This window comes from Tachysurus vachellii, chromosome 3 (assembly GCF_030014155.1).
Source record: "Tachysurus vachellii isolate PV-2020 chromosome 3, HZAU_Pvac_v1, whole genome shotgun sequence".
In the NCBI taxonomy this organism is placed as follows: domain Eukaryota; kingdom Metazoa; phylum Chordata; class Actinopteri; order Siluriformes; family Bagridae; genus Tachysurus; species Tachysurus vachellii.
Genome location: NC_083462.1, coordinates 2,216,969 through 2,233,873, shown reverse-complemented (window position 1 = coordinate 2,233,873; position 16,905 = coordinate 2,216,969). Strand labels below are relative to the sequence as shown.

Genomic DNA, 16,905 nt, shown 5'->3' with positions numbered 1-16,905 from the left:
AAGAGTTTTTAAATCTATTTAATCTACAGCGAGGAACTCTGAACCTCCTGCCAGAAGGCAGCAACTCATACTCCATATTCAAAACATGGGAAAAATCACAGACAATCCTCTCAGTGTGTCCTACAGTGACATGTTCGTACATAGTTTGCACTGGTGTCAATTCTTTCACTCCTATAATTTTCCAAGCAATATGTATCATCCGTATCAGCTTTGATCTCGATTGCACAGATAGATTCCCAAACCATACTGTGATACAGTATCTGATTAAACTCTCAATTACTGCCTGGTAAAAGATTACCATAAATTTTTGATCAACCCCATGGACTCTCAGACGACGTAAAAATTTGCAATCTTTGTTGCATCTTACTATAGAGATTATCCACATGTACTGTATATGCCATGTTAGTGAGTCATCAAAAAAGACACCAAGGTATTTGTATGATGAGACCTGTACTACATTTTGATTGTGGATGCTCAGTGGCCTATGATCACCCACTCCTCTAGCATCAAACACCATTTCCTTTGTCTTGTCTTATTTAGAGCTAGGTGGTTGTTATCACACTAGTTCTCAAATCCTCTAATCTATGAAAAATATTCTGCCAGGTCTCCATCCTTTTTTAATAACCTTAAAATTGCAGTATGTAAGTTTAAGGAAGTTCACATATTACTGCATTTCAGCATCTTAGTTTTGAATGAGAAATATTTTGTAGTTCAAATGTTCTGCAATAATGAAACAAAATATTGTTGTTACTTGAAAATGTTTTATTAATTATAGCTTTTGTCTTTATACAGCCAGTATAAATTGTCACTTCATTCAGCTTTATTCTGAAGTCAGCTTTAATCTAACCCGAACCCTAACCCTAACCCTAGTGGCATTGCATTAGTATGTGTATTAGTGTTCATTAATGTTGACTCTGAAAACAGAAAATGTTCTAGGGGAAAATCTCAATCCTCATTAAAAATCCTCATAAAAATCTACTTCAGTGTCTCTAGTCATCTGTCATCTCTTACAGAATGATTTTATTAACAAAAAGTCCTCTATAGCTCAAAAGGATAATGAATAAAAACAAGTTCTGTCCTTGACACTAAAGCAATATTTTATGATCCTTTACCACAAGGTTATTTTGTTTATCTTCTTTATTACATTATATTTGTCATAATCATTTTATTTTTATTTTTTACCATTTTGAATGAAAGTGCTCAAGTTATTACATAAACACAGTAAAAATAAATACAGCACTCAGAAAAGCAGCATGATTACTTTGTCACAGGGTTTATTTCTCTTCGAGCTCACACATTGTTTCTTATAACAAACTTTACTACAACATCCTTTTACTGTATTTATTTTTGTTCATGTTTAGTGGCTTTTAATGCTTTTGAATATGACACAGAATCATACTTGTTTTTTTTTTTACTTTATTCTTATTTGAACAAAACTCTGAAGTGCTACAGAATATTTATTTTTCTGTGTATCTCTGTTCAAAATAAAAGAATTAACAATATTGTGATATTGAGCTGTTCTCTGAGGCACAGATGGCTGCTAGTCGTTGGTTGTTCTCCTTCATCTGATTGATGAGTCTTGGCAGGTCATTGCCATAGAGGAGCTCATTCCCTCTGATCTGCTCTATGGCCTTCATCACATCCTCCATCACCTTCATCACAGGCTCTTGGAGGATGGATCTGCGAGTCAGACCATCAGCTACACTGACCCCCCCACTCAGGACACCCAGAAGATGAACAGCTCCTCTCACTTTCCCCTGGAACTCGGCTACAGACTGACTCTGCTTCTTCACCTTCTGGATTCCTTCACGTATCTGTTTCAGCTGGTCATCTTTCTGACTGATGTCACGTTCGGTCTGGGAAATCTTAGACATGCAGTGAGATACTTTAAGTTCATAGTTTCTCACTTCATTCTCAGACTTTCTCACCTCCTCTTGAGCCACTTGGACAGCTTCATTTGCTTGATCCAGTTCAACTGCACCACCAATCATCATGGCAGAACCTGAACAGTGAAGAAACAAACTATAGAGTCAGAACAGACTCTCACATGAAGGTTATGATGATGAAACAGTTCAGATGTCATTATTCTTATCGGTATGCTGTAATTCTTACCTGCAATCCATCCAATGATAGGTATAACGAACACTCCTGCCCCAACAGCTGTGACAATTACAGCATCACGTTTCCTTTTCTCCTGACCCTGAAGTGTGTGTATGGCTGAATCCAGATTTCTCCTGGTCTGCTTCAGAGCTCCCTGAGATACTCTGAGTAAATTTTCATTTGATTCCTTCTCTTTTCTAAAGTTGTCTAAGGTTAGTTTTGTGTCATTCATCTCCTGCTCGAGTTTCCCCTCCTCTTGTATCAGTCTCTCTAAGTTTTTATCCAGACTCTTCAACCCTGAACTGGCTTCCTGTTCTGACTGCTTCAGGAGCTGATGAGCCTGTACTATCTGCTGTCTGATGTAGTCGTAGTTGGAGCATTTCCCAGTTACAGGATCTACATCTGCCTTAATAAGAGCCTTATAGACTTCATTCAGGGAGGAGATCCCACCTTTCAGTGGAATGAGAACAGCTTCAGCTGTGTTCTTCAGCACAACTCTGTAGAGACAAACAAAACATTTCAACACAGAAAATCAAAAAGCTGTAGACAAAAAATACTGTACTTATTTTTGTTTTGGTTTAATCTTTTTTATGCAATTCCTTTTAAAAGTGAATAAATTGTTATGAATCATTTCTGTGAATTCTGGAATTAAACTCACTCCAATGATGAAAGCTGATTCATCTTACTCTGGAACAGGAAGTAAAGATGTTAAAGTGGAAAAACTCAAACCTGATCATAAGATCATCAAAAAAATCTCCTTCAGTGTCTCTAGTCATCTGTCATCTGTTACAGAATGATTTTATTAATAAAAATCCTCTACAGATCAAAAGGATAATAAATAAAAACAAGTATTTCATACTAAAATACTATTTTGTGAGTCTTAAACATGAGAATTTTCTGTTTTTCTTCTACATTTCATCCTATTTTTCATAATTTTATATTTATATTCTACAAGTTTGAATGAAAACTCAAGTTCTTACATAAACTTTAAACGTAAGTTATTTAAACACAGTAAAAAAAAAAAAAAAAGAATCCAGCACCCATAAAAGCAGCCTGAAACATGATTACCTTGTCACAGGGTCTCCTGAAGATAAATCTGTAATCAGAGTGTGAAAGTTTAACTCTGTTGCTGTTCTTTCTATTCTGGATCACCACAGTCACTTATTATGTGAGTGTACTGTATCAGTGGTGGGTGGGTGAAAAGGGGAGGGCAGGTTACATATTATAAATACACAGGGGCTTTTAGTTTTGAGGCAGTGCACCATTTGGGTCACAGAGCAGACAGAGAACCTCCACACCTTCACTGAAGACTTTCAGCATATCCAGGTAGGAAGAGACTGTTCTCAACAATAAGTTTTGTCACACTGCAAACATTTAATCCTTTTATACAATTCAATTTAAATTTATTTGTATAGCGCTTTTTACAATGGACATTGTCTTAAAGCAGCTTTACAGAACATAAGAAACATCACAAAGTTTATTATACAAATATTAATATTAGACAAAAGTTTAAGACATATTTAAATGTGTTGTATTTATCCACAGATAAAAAATATAAAATCTTTGTCTTCATTCATTCATTCATTCATCTTCTACACAGGCTCCCCGTGACCCGAAATCTTTGTCTTACAGTTATGAATACAAGAATCAGACAATGATATAGATGATAGATGACATTAAATTCTTAATAATGAAGGTGTGTGTGTGTGTGTGTGTGTGTGCGCGCATCATTATGCATTATGTCACCTTGCAAAGTTTCTATTCCTGCTTTTGTACGCTTCCACTTCTCTCTACAAAGCGATGTTTCCTCTCCTCACTTGGATCATAGAGTTTCTCCACTTTGTGAAGTCTATAGGTTGTCTACACCTTTTACTTCATCTCACTCTGAAGCTTTATTTCACGCTTTATTTTCAGATTTATTTTATTTATTTATCACGCGCGATCTGGGAAATCTTAGACACGTAGTGAGATACTTTAAGTTCATAGTTTCTCACTTCATTCTCAGACTTTCGCACCTCCTCTTGAGCCTCTGGTACAGCATACTCTGCTTGATCCAGTTCAACTGCACCAACAATAATCATGGTAGAATCTGAACAGTGAAGAATCAAACTATAGAGTCAGAACAGACACTCACATTAAGGTTATGATGATGAAACAGTTCAGATGTCATTATTTTTATCTGTATGCTGTAATTCTTACCTGCAATCATCCAAAGAAAGGTACAGTATAACTAACACTCCTGCCCCAACACCTGTGACAATTTCAGCATCATGTTTCCTTTTCTCCTGATCCTGAAGTGTGTGTATTGTTGAATCCAGATTTCTCCTGGTCTGCTCCAGAGCTCCATGAGATACTCTGAGTAAATTTTCATTTGATTCCTTCTTTCTTTTTTCTAAAGTTGTCTAAGGTTAGTTTTGTGTCATTTATCTCCTGCTCGAGTTTCCCCTCTTCTTGTATCAGTCTTTCTATGTTAGCGTATTCCTCCGGAGGTTCAGTTTGCGGCGTTCGTTGGTGAAGCCACTTTCGGGTCACCAGACTTTTTATCTCGGCAGCACTATTTAAGCATGTCGTTCATGCATGATTTTAGCCAGATCATCTCTCGCCAGTTACACCGCGATCTGTGAATCATCTTGCTGTCATCCTGTTCTAGTTATTTCTCGTATTATATTTTTGGAGTTTTGAACTTTGTCACGATTTTTGCTCTTCCCATTTCCCTGTGGATTATTATGGCCGGTGTGTGGATTATTTCCTGTTTATGGATTGTAACCTCTGTGGGTTAAAGACAGTGTTGGGCAGTAATGCGTTAAAGCCGTTACTTTTGACAATAACTAATACTCTAACTCGTTACTTTTTTAAATAAAGTAACTCTGTTACCGTTACTATATGATGCGTTACTTGTTACTTTTTTAAATTAATTAATTTAGGCTGAAGTGTAGCCTACAGCCTAACTTGTTTACAGCAGCGACGCATTGTAGGATTGGTGGACGCCAACCACTGTAAACACGAAGAAGACGCGCTGTGGGCATGTTTCCGTTTATTCAAGTATGTGCGGCAGTAATTCCGAAACACATGGGCTATAGCCCGCCCACACTGACAATTGATTGGTTGACTTACCGAAACAGGCCAATCAGGATTGGCCCCCTCCCTCTCTACCTTGTGCTACAAGGTTTGGAGCACATACTTGAATACTTGTCTCTGGTGCGCATGCGCGCTCTTGCTCGCTCGCTCTAGATTCCGGGAGATTGTAACTAATTTGCGGGCATCAGGGAGCCGCTATCAATATGCGGGAGACTCCCGGAACATCCGGGATATTTGGGATGTCTGGTTTTGTGTTTGTATAGACCATAACGCATAAAAGGGCATTAATGGGAACATTAAAGAACGTTCTTTTAAAAAAGGTACTTTTAACAGTAACGCGTTACTTTTTGGTGTAAGTAATCAATAACGTAATTGAGTTACTTACATTTACATTTACATTTACAGCATTTGGCAGACGCCCTTATCCAGAGCGACGTACATAAGTGCATAAATCTCTAACATTGAATACATTAATGCTGGATCACTAAGTTACAGACTTAAGATACCATGAGTTTAAAACATTTGTTCAGAGTTACAATGAAAAAGTGTCAAAGGTTTTTTGGTTACTTTTTAAATGAAGTAACTAGTAACTGTAACTAGTTACTATTTTTTAGTAACTAGCACGACACTGGTTAAAGACCTGTTTAAAGAAACTGTTTAAAGACCATTAAATTCTCTTCTCATTAAATCCTTAAATTCTCTTCTTTGGACATTGTCCTGCGTTTGGGTTTCTCCCTAGCACCTCCATACCTCTCACTGATACACAGAGCAGACAGAGAACCTCCACACATTCACTGAAGACTTTCAGCATATCCAGGTAGGAAGAAACTGTTCTCAACAATTACTTTTAAAGTTTTGTCTTATTCTTTCTAACTTAATGAACACATTTTCTCCTTTTTATACAGTTAGGAATTTAATAATGAATAAGGTATGCAAAAAAAAGATGACTTAAATGCCATTGAATTCTGAATAATAAAAGAATCACGGCATCATGGTTTAGTTGTTATGATTGCACTCTACATTCTCTATTAGCAGCCAATAGGGGAATTTTATAATTTTGTAATTTATTTTCTTTTTGTTTTTAGTAGGAAAAAAAGAAGCCATGGATTCGCAAATTGTAAAGAAAACTCAAAGCCTCACCACAGCTGAGGAGATGAGGAACCAAACCAAGCTTGTGATGCAGCCGTATGCCAACTGGGAGGAGTATCTGACTCCTGCTCCTCTCTCCATAGCCATCCTGGGAGAGCTGGTCTTCATCTCCTCCAAAACAGATTTCTCCATTAACAAGAACACGCCTAAAGTTGGCTACAAGTTCATCAAATACCCAGAGTCATTTCGTGCCTGCCTCATGCAGGTGTGTAACTCAGGCTGGTGGGCTTTCAACGAGGCCCATAAGAACATGGATCAGATTAGACTTTACACAATGACAGTTCCTGATTACATGAAGATGGCTGTGAAGATCCTGTTCCAAGGTAGTGATGAGGTTGTTGAAGCTCACCTCCCTGAACAGCTGGAAAACATCCGTGTTGTTGCAGATGACTGTCTTGAGCTGGCCAATTCAACAGAAAAACGGTTCACTGATGTCATCAACATTATCCAAGAACTGCTGGAAGCATGTGTAAATGCTGAGAACTTTTATGGAGAGGAGCTGGAAAATATTAAGAGGAAACTGGACGAAGCCAATCTGAGAAAACAGTCATCAGAAGAAGCTGCTAAACGCTCAGAGAAGGCAATGAAGGACCTGGAAAAGCAGCTGAACGAAGCCCATGAAAGTTACAGCAAAGCAATGGATTCACTGCCCAGTGGATGGGACATGATAGGAATGGATTTGGTTGAAGGCATGACTGAGGGCGTCACAACTCTTATTAATGGAATAGCATCCATGGGATCTGAAGTGTTCACACCGATTTCTCCTAAAAGAAATCAGACTAAAAGTCCAGAACCTAAAGCTGATTGCCTTGATGAAATTAATATGTACAGTAAATCTGCAGAAATCCTGAAATACGCAGAGAAAATTCAAAAGTTTGTGATTGAAAACACAATTAACTGGAAAGATTTGTATGATCAAAAACACAAAACTACAAAGACAAATTTTCTGGCAGATCAGTTCAAACGAATCAGGATGGATTTAAAAGAATTTCCAGACTGCAAAACAAAAGAGAAAACTCAAAACATCTGTACCAAAGGCATCGAGATCTGTGAAGAACTAGCAAAGTATGCACCAGAACAGAAATGTGAAGAAGTCAAAACAAATGAGTTGATTAAACTGATCAGAAACCTGAATGAATCAGCTCGTAAGTTTGACAGTAAAAGTAAATCTGTCACAAAGTCTCCTGCTCTGACTCCAAAACCACCAATGATGTATAAAGAAGAAAGTAACACTGGGAAGGTGAAAGCTTCACAAAGGGCATCAGATAATGCCAGGTTCCGCATAGAGCAGAGCCGCACTCAACTGGACAAGACCAGAGAGAGTTATGAGAAGAGTGTAGAGAACATGGAGAAGAACCAAAAGGAGCTGACTGACATCCTGATCACCATGAGGAGCTGTGAGATCAAAGAGATAGACTTTAACACCACTATAAAAATGTTGGTTAAGGGTATGGATGCCATGGGGAGAGTGAAGGAGCAGTGGGAGAAGATGGTGCGCTTCTTTCAGATGGTGTCCAACATCGTGAAAATCAGTCTGACCAAAACCCTTAAAAATTTTGTATCCACATCTGAGAAGACACAGAAGCTTTCCTACAACGCAAAGCTCTTCTCCAAAGATCTGCTCTACAATCAAGCATTTCAAGCCACTAATATCGCCAACCTTGTCAACATGATCTCTACAACCTACACTGAGGTGTCCACCAAACACATCATGGATCGTGTCAGCACTCTGGGAAAACTGATGGTCATGGACAAGGAAAAGCCAGAGTTTCAGTTTGAGGTTGATCAGTTACGGAACGCCTGTGATGTGGCTCAGAAAGCCATCTTAGTCCTTGTCCTCAAGAACAAGAAGGAGTTTGAAGAGAAGAGTTTTGCAAGACTGGAGAAGATTGATAAAGAGTTGCTCGCCATTCTCCCTGCTGCTGCTCCAGAAGAGCTAAAGCGCATTCAAGCAGCTGTTAAAAGTGGATTCACAGAAGAAGATGAATCAGCCTACGCCTGAGTGAATAAACAAAAGTTCTTCTCTACAATTATATCCAATAAAGCTCCTAAAGTATAAAACAAGTGCCTTACACTGTAATTAGCACAGTGTTCGTATTCAAGCTTCTTCTCACATGTGATCATAAATATCATGTGAGCATCATATCATTCATTTTTGTTACTTTTAATTAACTTGCTTTTTCTAATTACATTTATATTACAAATATTATACACACATGTAATATTCTTGTGTGTGTTAATATATGTGTACAGTATGTATTAATGCTCTGTCTTAACAGCAAAGTGACAAATTTATTCTGCACTTCAAACTATTCTCTAATACACAATATAACGTATATCTTTTTCTAGTAGCTTTGCATTTAACAAAAAAATAAAGATTTCTTACTTATGTGTATTATTTAGTACTCAGTAGTTTACTTAAAGTGATAAATTTCTAAAATGATAAAAGTTGTTTACTTCACCTCCTTCTTCAGGTTTACAATTATAAAGACTAAACTCTTATAAATGGATGTGTTTTTATTATTTTTTCAGTGTGGGTGTTGATGTTAAATTGGTCCTCTATCACTGTACCAACCCAAATGTACCAGAAAAATCCACTAGAATTCTGACATAAAATAATTGCCTTATAATTTGGATTTTTTTTTTTTTTTGCACTTTGCCAGAATAAATGCTTTCTGTAATTTCATTCATTTTGTCTACTTTTCTGATTTCCCCTTGGGGATTAATAAAGTTCTCCACACATAATACTTTGTTGTAACACTTGTTAAGCTATTGTAAGAGGGACTATACACTCTCAGATGAACCTCCAGTCTCCTGCAAATGGGTCCATCAGAATAATGCAGGCATTCATTAAAATATGGAACTTTTATTAGTTAGCGTTCATGAGGTTTTGAACACCATACGTTACAACTTATTACACAACTTCCTGCACATACTTTACCTGCACGTACAACGACTCATACGTCAGCACGCCAAATCCTAATAACACAATTGCCTCCATAGACAAAATAAACCTCACACTATCATTATGGCAACATTTACCTGTATGTAGAAATGTTGAGGAATGTTGATAGTTAAACAGTCTACTGCCAAATTAAACAGATAGACAAACCTATCACAAAAAGGGGTGGTGGGGGTGTGGTGGGTTAGAGGTTAGGGTTAGGGTACAGACAGCAGGGCAGATTTTATATACTGTTTTTCTGTCTATTATAGTCACATTTGCTTACACTTTTACATAACACTGTTGCTAAAGTAATAGTGCAAGTGTTTGTGTATGTCTTTGTGTGTGTATCTGTGTGTGTATGCAGGCGTGTGTGTGTATGTGTGTGTGAGAAATGTTGCCAAACATATTGAGAAATGTTGCCATACAGCACCCTCTGCTGTTACCTTATGTTTTGATTCTGTTTGCTTATTTATTTATTTAATTAATTAATTTATTTATTTATTTAATCTGCACTAACTATAATTCAATAAATATCTTCAGCAAGGTTCCAGTAATCCATGTCCTTAGTTTGTCATCAGCAAACAGTTTGCAGGCTTTCTTGTGCATCATCTTTAGAAGAGGCTTCCTTCTGGGACGACAGCCATGCAGACCATTGATGCAGTGTGTGGCGTATGGTCTGAGCACTGACAGGGTGACACCCCACCCCTTCAACCTCTGCAGCAATGCTGGCAGCATTCACATGTCTATTTCCCAAAAACAACCTCTGGATATGACGCTGACCATCTGCACAACTTCTTTGGTGGACCATGGTGATGCCTGTTCTGTGTGGAACCTGTCCTGTTAAACCGCTGTATGGTCTTGGCCATCGTGCTGCAGTTTAGACATTAATGTTTGTGTTGAGTTATTTTGAGGGGGACAGCAAATTTACACTGTTATACAAGCTGAACACTCACTACTTTTCGTTGTAGTAAAGTGTAATTTCTTCAGTGTGAATGAAAAGTCTTTTCAACATGAAAAGATATAATAAAATATTTACAAAAATGTGAGAAGTGTAATCACTTCTGTCAGATACTCATTGTCCATGGCTTTGGAGCTAAAACAGTTCCATAAATACACAAGTCTGCTTTTAAATATTCAGTAAACTATATTATACACGTCATCTGTCACTCAGATACATGAACAATGTTTCTTATGTCACTGGTTGCTTTGTTACGACATTAATTCAGTTTTATTTGTATAACACTTTTATCAGCAGACATTGTCTCAAAGTAGCTTAACAGAAATATATTATTAAGATTTAATTTATTAATTTAGAAATGTATAAATTTATCTCTGCATGAACATAAAGCTCCAGAAAGCAAAGAAAGGAAACACAGAACTTATATAAAGCTTTCAAGTTTGCAGTTATTTGGCCACTCATCAAAAAACCCAATTTAGATCCAAATGAACTATCAAATTACAGACCTATTTCACACCTCCCATTTATGTCTAAAATACTAGAAAAGGTTGTCTGTTCAAATGAGCTCCTTCTTACAGGAGAACAATATCCTCGAAGAGTTTCAGTCAGGTTTCAGGCCCCACCATAGCACAGAAACTGCACTTGTGAAAGTCACAAATGACCTGTTCTTAGCTTCGGACCAAGACTGTATGTCACTATGAGTTCTACTTGACCTTAGTGCTGCATTCGACACTATAGATCACAACATTCTCCTAGATCGTCTACAAAATTACACAGGTATTCATGGACAAGCTTTAAGTTGGTTTAGATCCTACCTGTCTGATCGACACCATTTTGTAGAATTAGATGGTTGAACCCTCCAGTTTACTACCAGTTAATTATGGGGTCCCTTCAAGGATTAGTTCTAGGACCTCGCTTTTCTCGATATACATGCTTCCATTAGGGAACATCATTAGAAGACATGGGATTAGTTTCCATTGCTATGCTGATGACACACAGTTATATATCTCATCAAAACCAGATGAAATAGCTAACCTGTCCAAATTAACTCAGTGCCTTAGAGAGATAAAAGACTGGATGAGCTGTAACTTTTTGTTATTAAACTCTGATAAGACGGAAATACTAATTATAGGTCCAAAAACCAGTACACAGAAACTCTCACAATTTAACTTCCAATTAGAGGGATGTACTGTTACTAGTAGCTCTACAGTGAAAGACCTGGGTGTTATATTAGACAGCAACTTGTCCTTTGAAAATCATATCGCCCAAACCACAAAAACAGCCTTCTTTCACCTTAGAAATATTGCCAAGCTGAGAAACATCCTGTCTCTACCTGATGCTGAGAAACTAGTTCACGCTTTCATGACCTCTAGACTGGACTATTGTAATGCATTACTAGGTGGTTGTCCTGCATCTTTAATAAATAGGCTGCAGTTAGTCCAAAATGCAGCTGCCAGAGTTATCACTAGGACAAGAAAGTATGACCATATAACCCCAATTTTATCATCTCTACACTGGCTACCTGTTAAGTTTAGAATTGATTACAAACTGTTGCTACTTACGTACAAGGCTCTTAATGGTTTAGCTCCCACGTATCTAACTAGTCTTCTAACACGTTACAATCCTTCACGCGCTCTCAGATCACAAAATTCAGGACTTCTGGTAGTTCCCAGAATATCTAAGTCCACTAAAGGTGGTAGAGCGTTTTCATATTTAGCTCCCAAACTCTGGAATAGTCTTCCTGATAGTGTTCGGGGCTCAGACACACTTTCCCAGTTTAAATGTAGATTAAAAACTCATCTCTTTAGTCAGGCGTACACATAACACATCCCGTTATATTATATTGTGCACTATTACACTAGACCTGCACATTTCTATGAACAGCAGATATGTTAATCCCTCTGCACTGCTCTTCTCTTTTTCAACCCATGCCGAGACACCCAGACATTGTACCAGCCTCGATCGTCTTCCGTGCGATGAAGTTTTTTGGTTTCCGCTCAGATGAGGCAGACTCTGCGAGAATCCTGAAGAAAACATATACAGATCTACCAGCTCCAGTTGGACTCCGTGATACTAAGAGGAGATCTGAACTCCATGTGATCCTTACACCAATACAACATTTGTCTGATTGTATATTTGGAATCACACCATCTAGTGTCACCCAGATGAGAATGGGTTCCCCTTTGAGTCTGGTTCCTCTCAAGGTGTCTTCCTTTACTACTCTAAGGGAGTTTTTCCTTGCCACTGCTGCCTGAGTCACCTCAGACTTGCTCACTGGGGATAAGCACATATACATACACACGTACACACACACACTGTGAACTATATACATTTTGAATTTTGAACTTTTATTATATTAATTCTCTATATTACTCCTTATGCTTATCTTCTGTTCTATGTTTACGTTCTGTAAAGCTGCTTTGAGACAAGGTCCATTGTAAAAAGCGCTATACAAATAAACTTGAATTGAATTGAATTGAATAAAGCGACAAATTGGAAAATACAAAGGAGGTGTTTAATAATCAAAAGAAAGAAATGAAGCAAACAATAAAAGTTCATGCACTTGGTAAGGCTGCCCTCTGGTGGTCTGTGGGGGAATTCAATTCAATACAAATTTATCTGTATGACGCTTTTAACAATTGACATTGTCTCAAATCAGCTTTAGAGAACATAAACATAAAACAAAAGTTTAATATGGGACGATAGTCATTGAGGCAGGACACTGTAGACTTCTTTGGGACAGGAATGATGGTGGTAGTTTTGAGTTGTGGAATAATCTCCCTCTTCATTTAAGATCTGCTACCAATGTCTCATTGTTTAAATCTGCTTTAAAAACCCACTTTTATTCTGTGTTTTAACTTTGTTTGAAAGTGTAAAATTTTATGTTTTTTCTTTTGGTTTGTTTTGGATTGTGTTTCTACTTGATGTACAGCACTTTGGCTGCAATGGCTGTTGTTTTAAATGTGCTTTATAAATTAATAAACTAAACTAAACTAAACTAAGTGTGTGTGTGAGTTTGTGCATATGTGTGGGTGTGTGTGAGTGTTTGAGTGTGTGTGTGTGTTTCAGTGTGTGAGTGTGTGTGCAGAGTAAGATGGAAGAAATACATTCATGAGTGTGTGTGTTTGTGTGTGTGAGAGTGTGTAAGTGTGAGTGTGTGCATATGTGCAGTGTGTGCGTATATTGAAGCCATCCAGCTTTAGACTGGAGTCTGAATCTCTTTCGGAATCCTGAGATGTTTCATACAAACACAAACTCAGGTGGATTAGGGTAAGTAAAATGAGTACCACCAATTTTCTCCTTTCCTTCTCTTAAAATCCTTATTCAGTAATATATACTTCAAAAGTCAGCATAATCCTCATAAAAGATCAATTTAAGAGTATTTAACCCTCCTGTTTTCCTTCCCTGCATTCCTATGCAAATTAGGAGCACAGAGTCAACTTGACCTTGTCTGTTTTGACTGCTTATAAAAAATGAAGTATATATGATCACCATTTTTTTTCTTTCAACTTTTTAGTCTAACTTGTTTCCAACTTATTAACATATATTTTGCAAAAAAAAATTGTAATATGTGGTATAATAAAGCTCATTAATATGCAAAAATGCCTCATTTTCTAGTAAAAAAAAACCCCAAACATAAATTTTTAATTATTTTCACTATAGAGGCACAAACGTTAATGCACAATTACAGGCTGGTATATTTCAAAGCCAAGAGAATGTCAGCAAATAATAAAACCTGTTTTTTTCCAGGCCAAATTGACTTGAATGCTTATAAATCAAAAATTTTACACTTGTAATGTCTATTTTGTCTGTGTGTGTGTGTGTGTGTGTAAAGCTTGTTGGTAGAGAAGATATTGCCCCCAGCTGGACAAATGCATATAACCAGTGTGAAATATTTACAAATGAGTAGCTTTTGTTTTTTTCTGGAGGCCTAATGAACTGCAATGCCAATGCGTGTGTGTGTGCGCGAAGCTTCTTGGTAGAGAAGATATTGCCCCCAGCTGGACAAATGCATATTACAAGTGCAAAATATTTACAAATGAGTAGCTTTTGTTTTTTCTGGAGGCCTAATGAATTGCAATGCCCAATGCTTGTGTGTGTTTGTGTGTGTGTGTGTGTGTGTGTGTGTGTAAAACATCATTTCGGCAGATCATATTTTGCCCTCTTCTAGGCAAAGGCATATCAAAAGTGTGAAATATTTACAAATATGTAGCTTTTTTTTTCTGGAGGCCTAATGAAATGCAATGCCTAATTTGTGCATGTGTGTGTGTGTGTGTGTGTGTGTGTGTGTGTGTGTGCGCGTGTGTTAGTGGACAATTTATGTATGCATTTTTGTGTCTGTATGTATGTTCATTGCGCTGAAAAGGGCAAAAGTGTGACCTGTTGCCCCACTAAATGTGGCGAGGTCAAATTGACCTCGGAGGACAAAAGTTGCAGTGTGTTTATTGGTACAAACACATGGTTCAACGAAAATAGACACAATTAATTTTCCTTGCAAAGTTCATAATTTTGAACAATCCTGGTAAATTTCAGGCAAATATGTGGAAGAAAACCCAAGTTATGACACATTAAGTTTCCAGCAGAGGTCAAAATTGTCCTGAGGAAAATGGGAAGGTTAATAGTCTTTAAAACAATTAAAAAACAAACATCAAACACGCATGCACTCACGACGACACCTGTAGCTGCAAGTCGCCATTGAGCCGTGCTTTTGAGATGTTTTTTATAAACCTTATCAGACTCATAAACATCAACAATCTACTTTCTGAAGGCCTCAGAGAGCACTTTGAATCTCACCATGGTGAAACCTCTCACTTCACAATTAAGAGCAAACCACACTAAATGACTGAGGTTTAACTAAGACAAGACAAAAAAAATGCTCTGTAACAGTGTTCTAATAATTTGTATCTGTAGGTCATTTAATACATTTTAAATACAAATAATTGTTGGCTGTCCTTGAACATTTTTTTTTAATTACATTTCACCGATCATTTTAAAGACATTTCTTTGGTTTTATTTGTTTTGTTATATTACTTGTTAAAATGAAGATAAAATGCCCATATGTTTAACTATGTTAAAAAACACAGGTTCTCATGTGGTGTCCTAATTTTTTTACATGACTGTATTTGGTGTGTTAGCCAGATTAAACCATATTATTTACTAGAGATGAGCCGGATACTCGGCTGAAACGAGTATCCGGTACGGATAAAGCACTTCTGCCGAGTACGAGTATTATACGAGTAATACAAGTCAATATCTGTGCTCGGATTGAATGAAAATCATCATTGTGTATCTGATTGTGTCAGCGTTCTGTGATAGGCTAGTCACAGCGCCCCTCCCCTACACAAATACAGATGTATTGTGTTGCTGTGTCTCGCTCTGCTCACTCACAGTCACACACAGAACAGCTCTCTGTCTCTCCCTTAGTCTCTCGGGTTCGCGGGTCTTTTCCGTTAACGTTTAGGGTTTCTTCAGCTTTTTACTTCGGGTCGTAACGTTAATAATACGTACTTACTAACCAGTAGAGTTCTGGTAAACGTCGGTTCGTTCAGACGTGGTGCTTGCTTGGTAGAATGCGACTCGCATTGCGACTCTGCCTGTCGGAGATTTTTTCTTTTTTAAACCTTCAGCTGTCTCTAACCAGTAACCAGACACTGAGTGTCTGACACGTTTTTGCTGTATTTCATAAAAACAAAGGTAGTAAGCTAGTGTTATAAATATTACAAATTAATTATTACAGGTTAAAGCCCCGCCCATTTAAAGACAAGCCCCGCCTACTTCCGGGTTAGGCCCAACCCACTCCGAGTACGGATACAGATACAGATAATTCATATGGTTAACAGATACGGATACAGATACAGATAATGCTGTACTCGCTCATCCCTATTATTTACCTACTTCTGATTGTTTTATTGTTTTTACTCTCCCTATCTAACCACCGATGCAGAACAAACCCCTGAACAGCACTTTTCTTCATCTTCAGTGCTACCTGTAATCTGTACTCACAGTTACACAGAGTAAATAAAGTGCTGTGCTGCAAGGTAATAATTGGGCAATACCAACTTGTGAAGTGGAGGGGATTCAGGTGTGACAAATTCACAATTCACACCAATGATGTTACAAAATAAATTACTTCTACATATATTTCATTTGATCGTAGTATAAATATTGGAGGGTTGTAATTGCTAGTTCTATTATATATAATATCTGAAATAACACAAACACACACACACACACACACACTCCCTCACACATACACACAAACACACACACACCACACACACACACAAACACACACACACACCAGGACTTCCGGTCTTTTGTCACACTCTCCCACCACACATTGTATTTGTCATGCAGAAAAAAACTTTTTGACTATTTATTATATATTTAATATGCCACAGTGCCCAAACTGGATCTGTCCGCACATCTGTCGCTATGGAACCGAGCAGGAATCAAGCGCGTCTCCCCTGGAGTTCTTAGTCGAGCCTGACACTTTTCAGCCAATAAAAAAAAAGAGGCTACACAATAGCCAATCAGAAAATAGCACTACTGTATCTGGGTAAGATTTAATGCAACAACCAATGAAAAAATAGCAGTAAAAGTAACAAAACAAAATTGGTACACAGGCGAACAATGAAAGCAATGAAAGGCCTGGTATTCAAATACTTCATGATCG

The 16,905-nt window shown here is 37.5% G+C and overlaps 2 protein-coding genes across 3 annotated transcripts; one reads left to right on the top strand and one right to left on the bottom strand.

The window, feature by feature from the left end:
• Positions 1-1,263: 1,263 nt before the first annotated feature.
• LOC132842598 (uncharacterized) lies at positions 1,264-3,248 on the bottom strand. Its single transcript, XM_060865346.1, has 4 exons — positions 3,169-3,248; positions 2,759-2,787; positions 2,113-2,597; positions 1,264-2,002 (listed from the first exon to the last, which is right to left on the bottom strand). The coding sequence occupies exons 2-4, from the start codon at positions 2,779-2,781 to the stop codon at positions 1,494-1,496; spliced, it is 1,017 nt and encodes a 338-aa protein (XP_060721329.1). The 5' UTR covers positions 2,782-2,787; positions 3,169-3,248; the 3' UTR covers positions 1,264-1,493.
• Positions 3,249-3,362: 114 nt separating this feature from the next.
• LOC132842590 (uncharacterized) lies at positions 3,363-8,560 on the top strand. 2 transcript variants are annotated; one of them, XM_060865333.1, is made up of 3 exons: positions 3,363-3,426; positions 5,918-5,995; positions 6,264-8,560. In XM_060865333.1, the coding sequence occupies exon 3, from the start codon at positions 6,281-6,283 to the stop codon at positions 8,327-8,329; it is 2,049 nt and encodes a 682-aa protein (XP_060721316.1). In that variant the 5' UTR covers positions 3,363-3,426; positions 5,918-5,995; positions 6,264-6,280; the 3' UTR covers positions 8,330-8,560. The 2 variants fall into 2 exon arrangements, with proteins under 2 accessions (XP_060721316.1, XP_060721317.1); XM_060865334.1 differs by lacking the exon at positions 5,918-5,995 and having other exon boundaries at positions 3,366-3,426.
• The last annotated feature ends 8,345 nt before the right edge of the window (positions 8,561-16,905 follow it).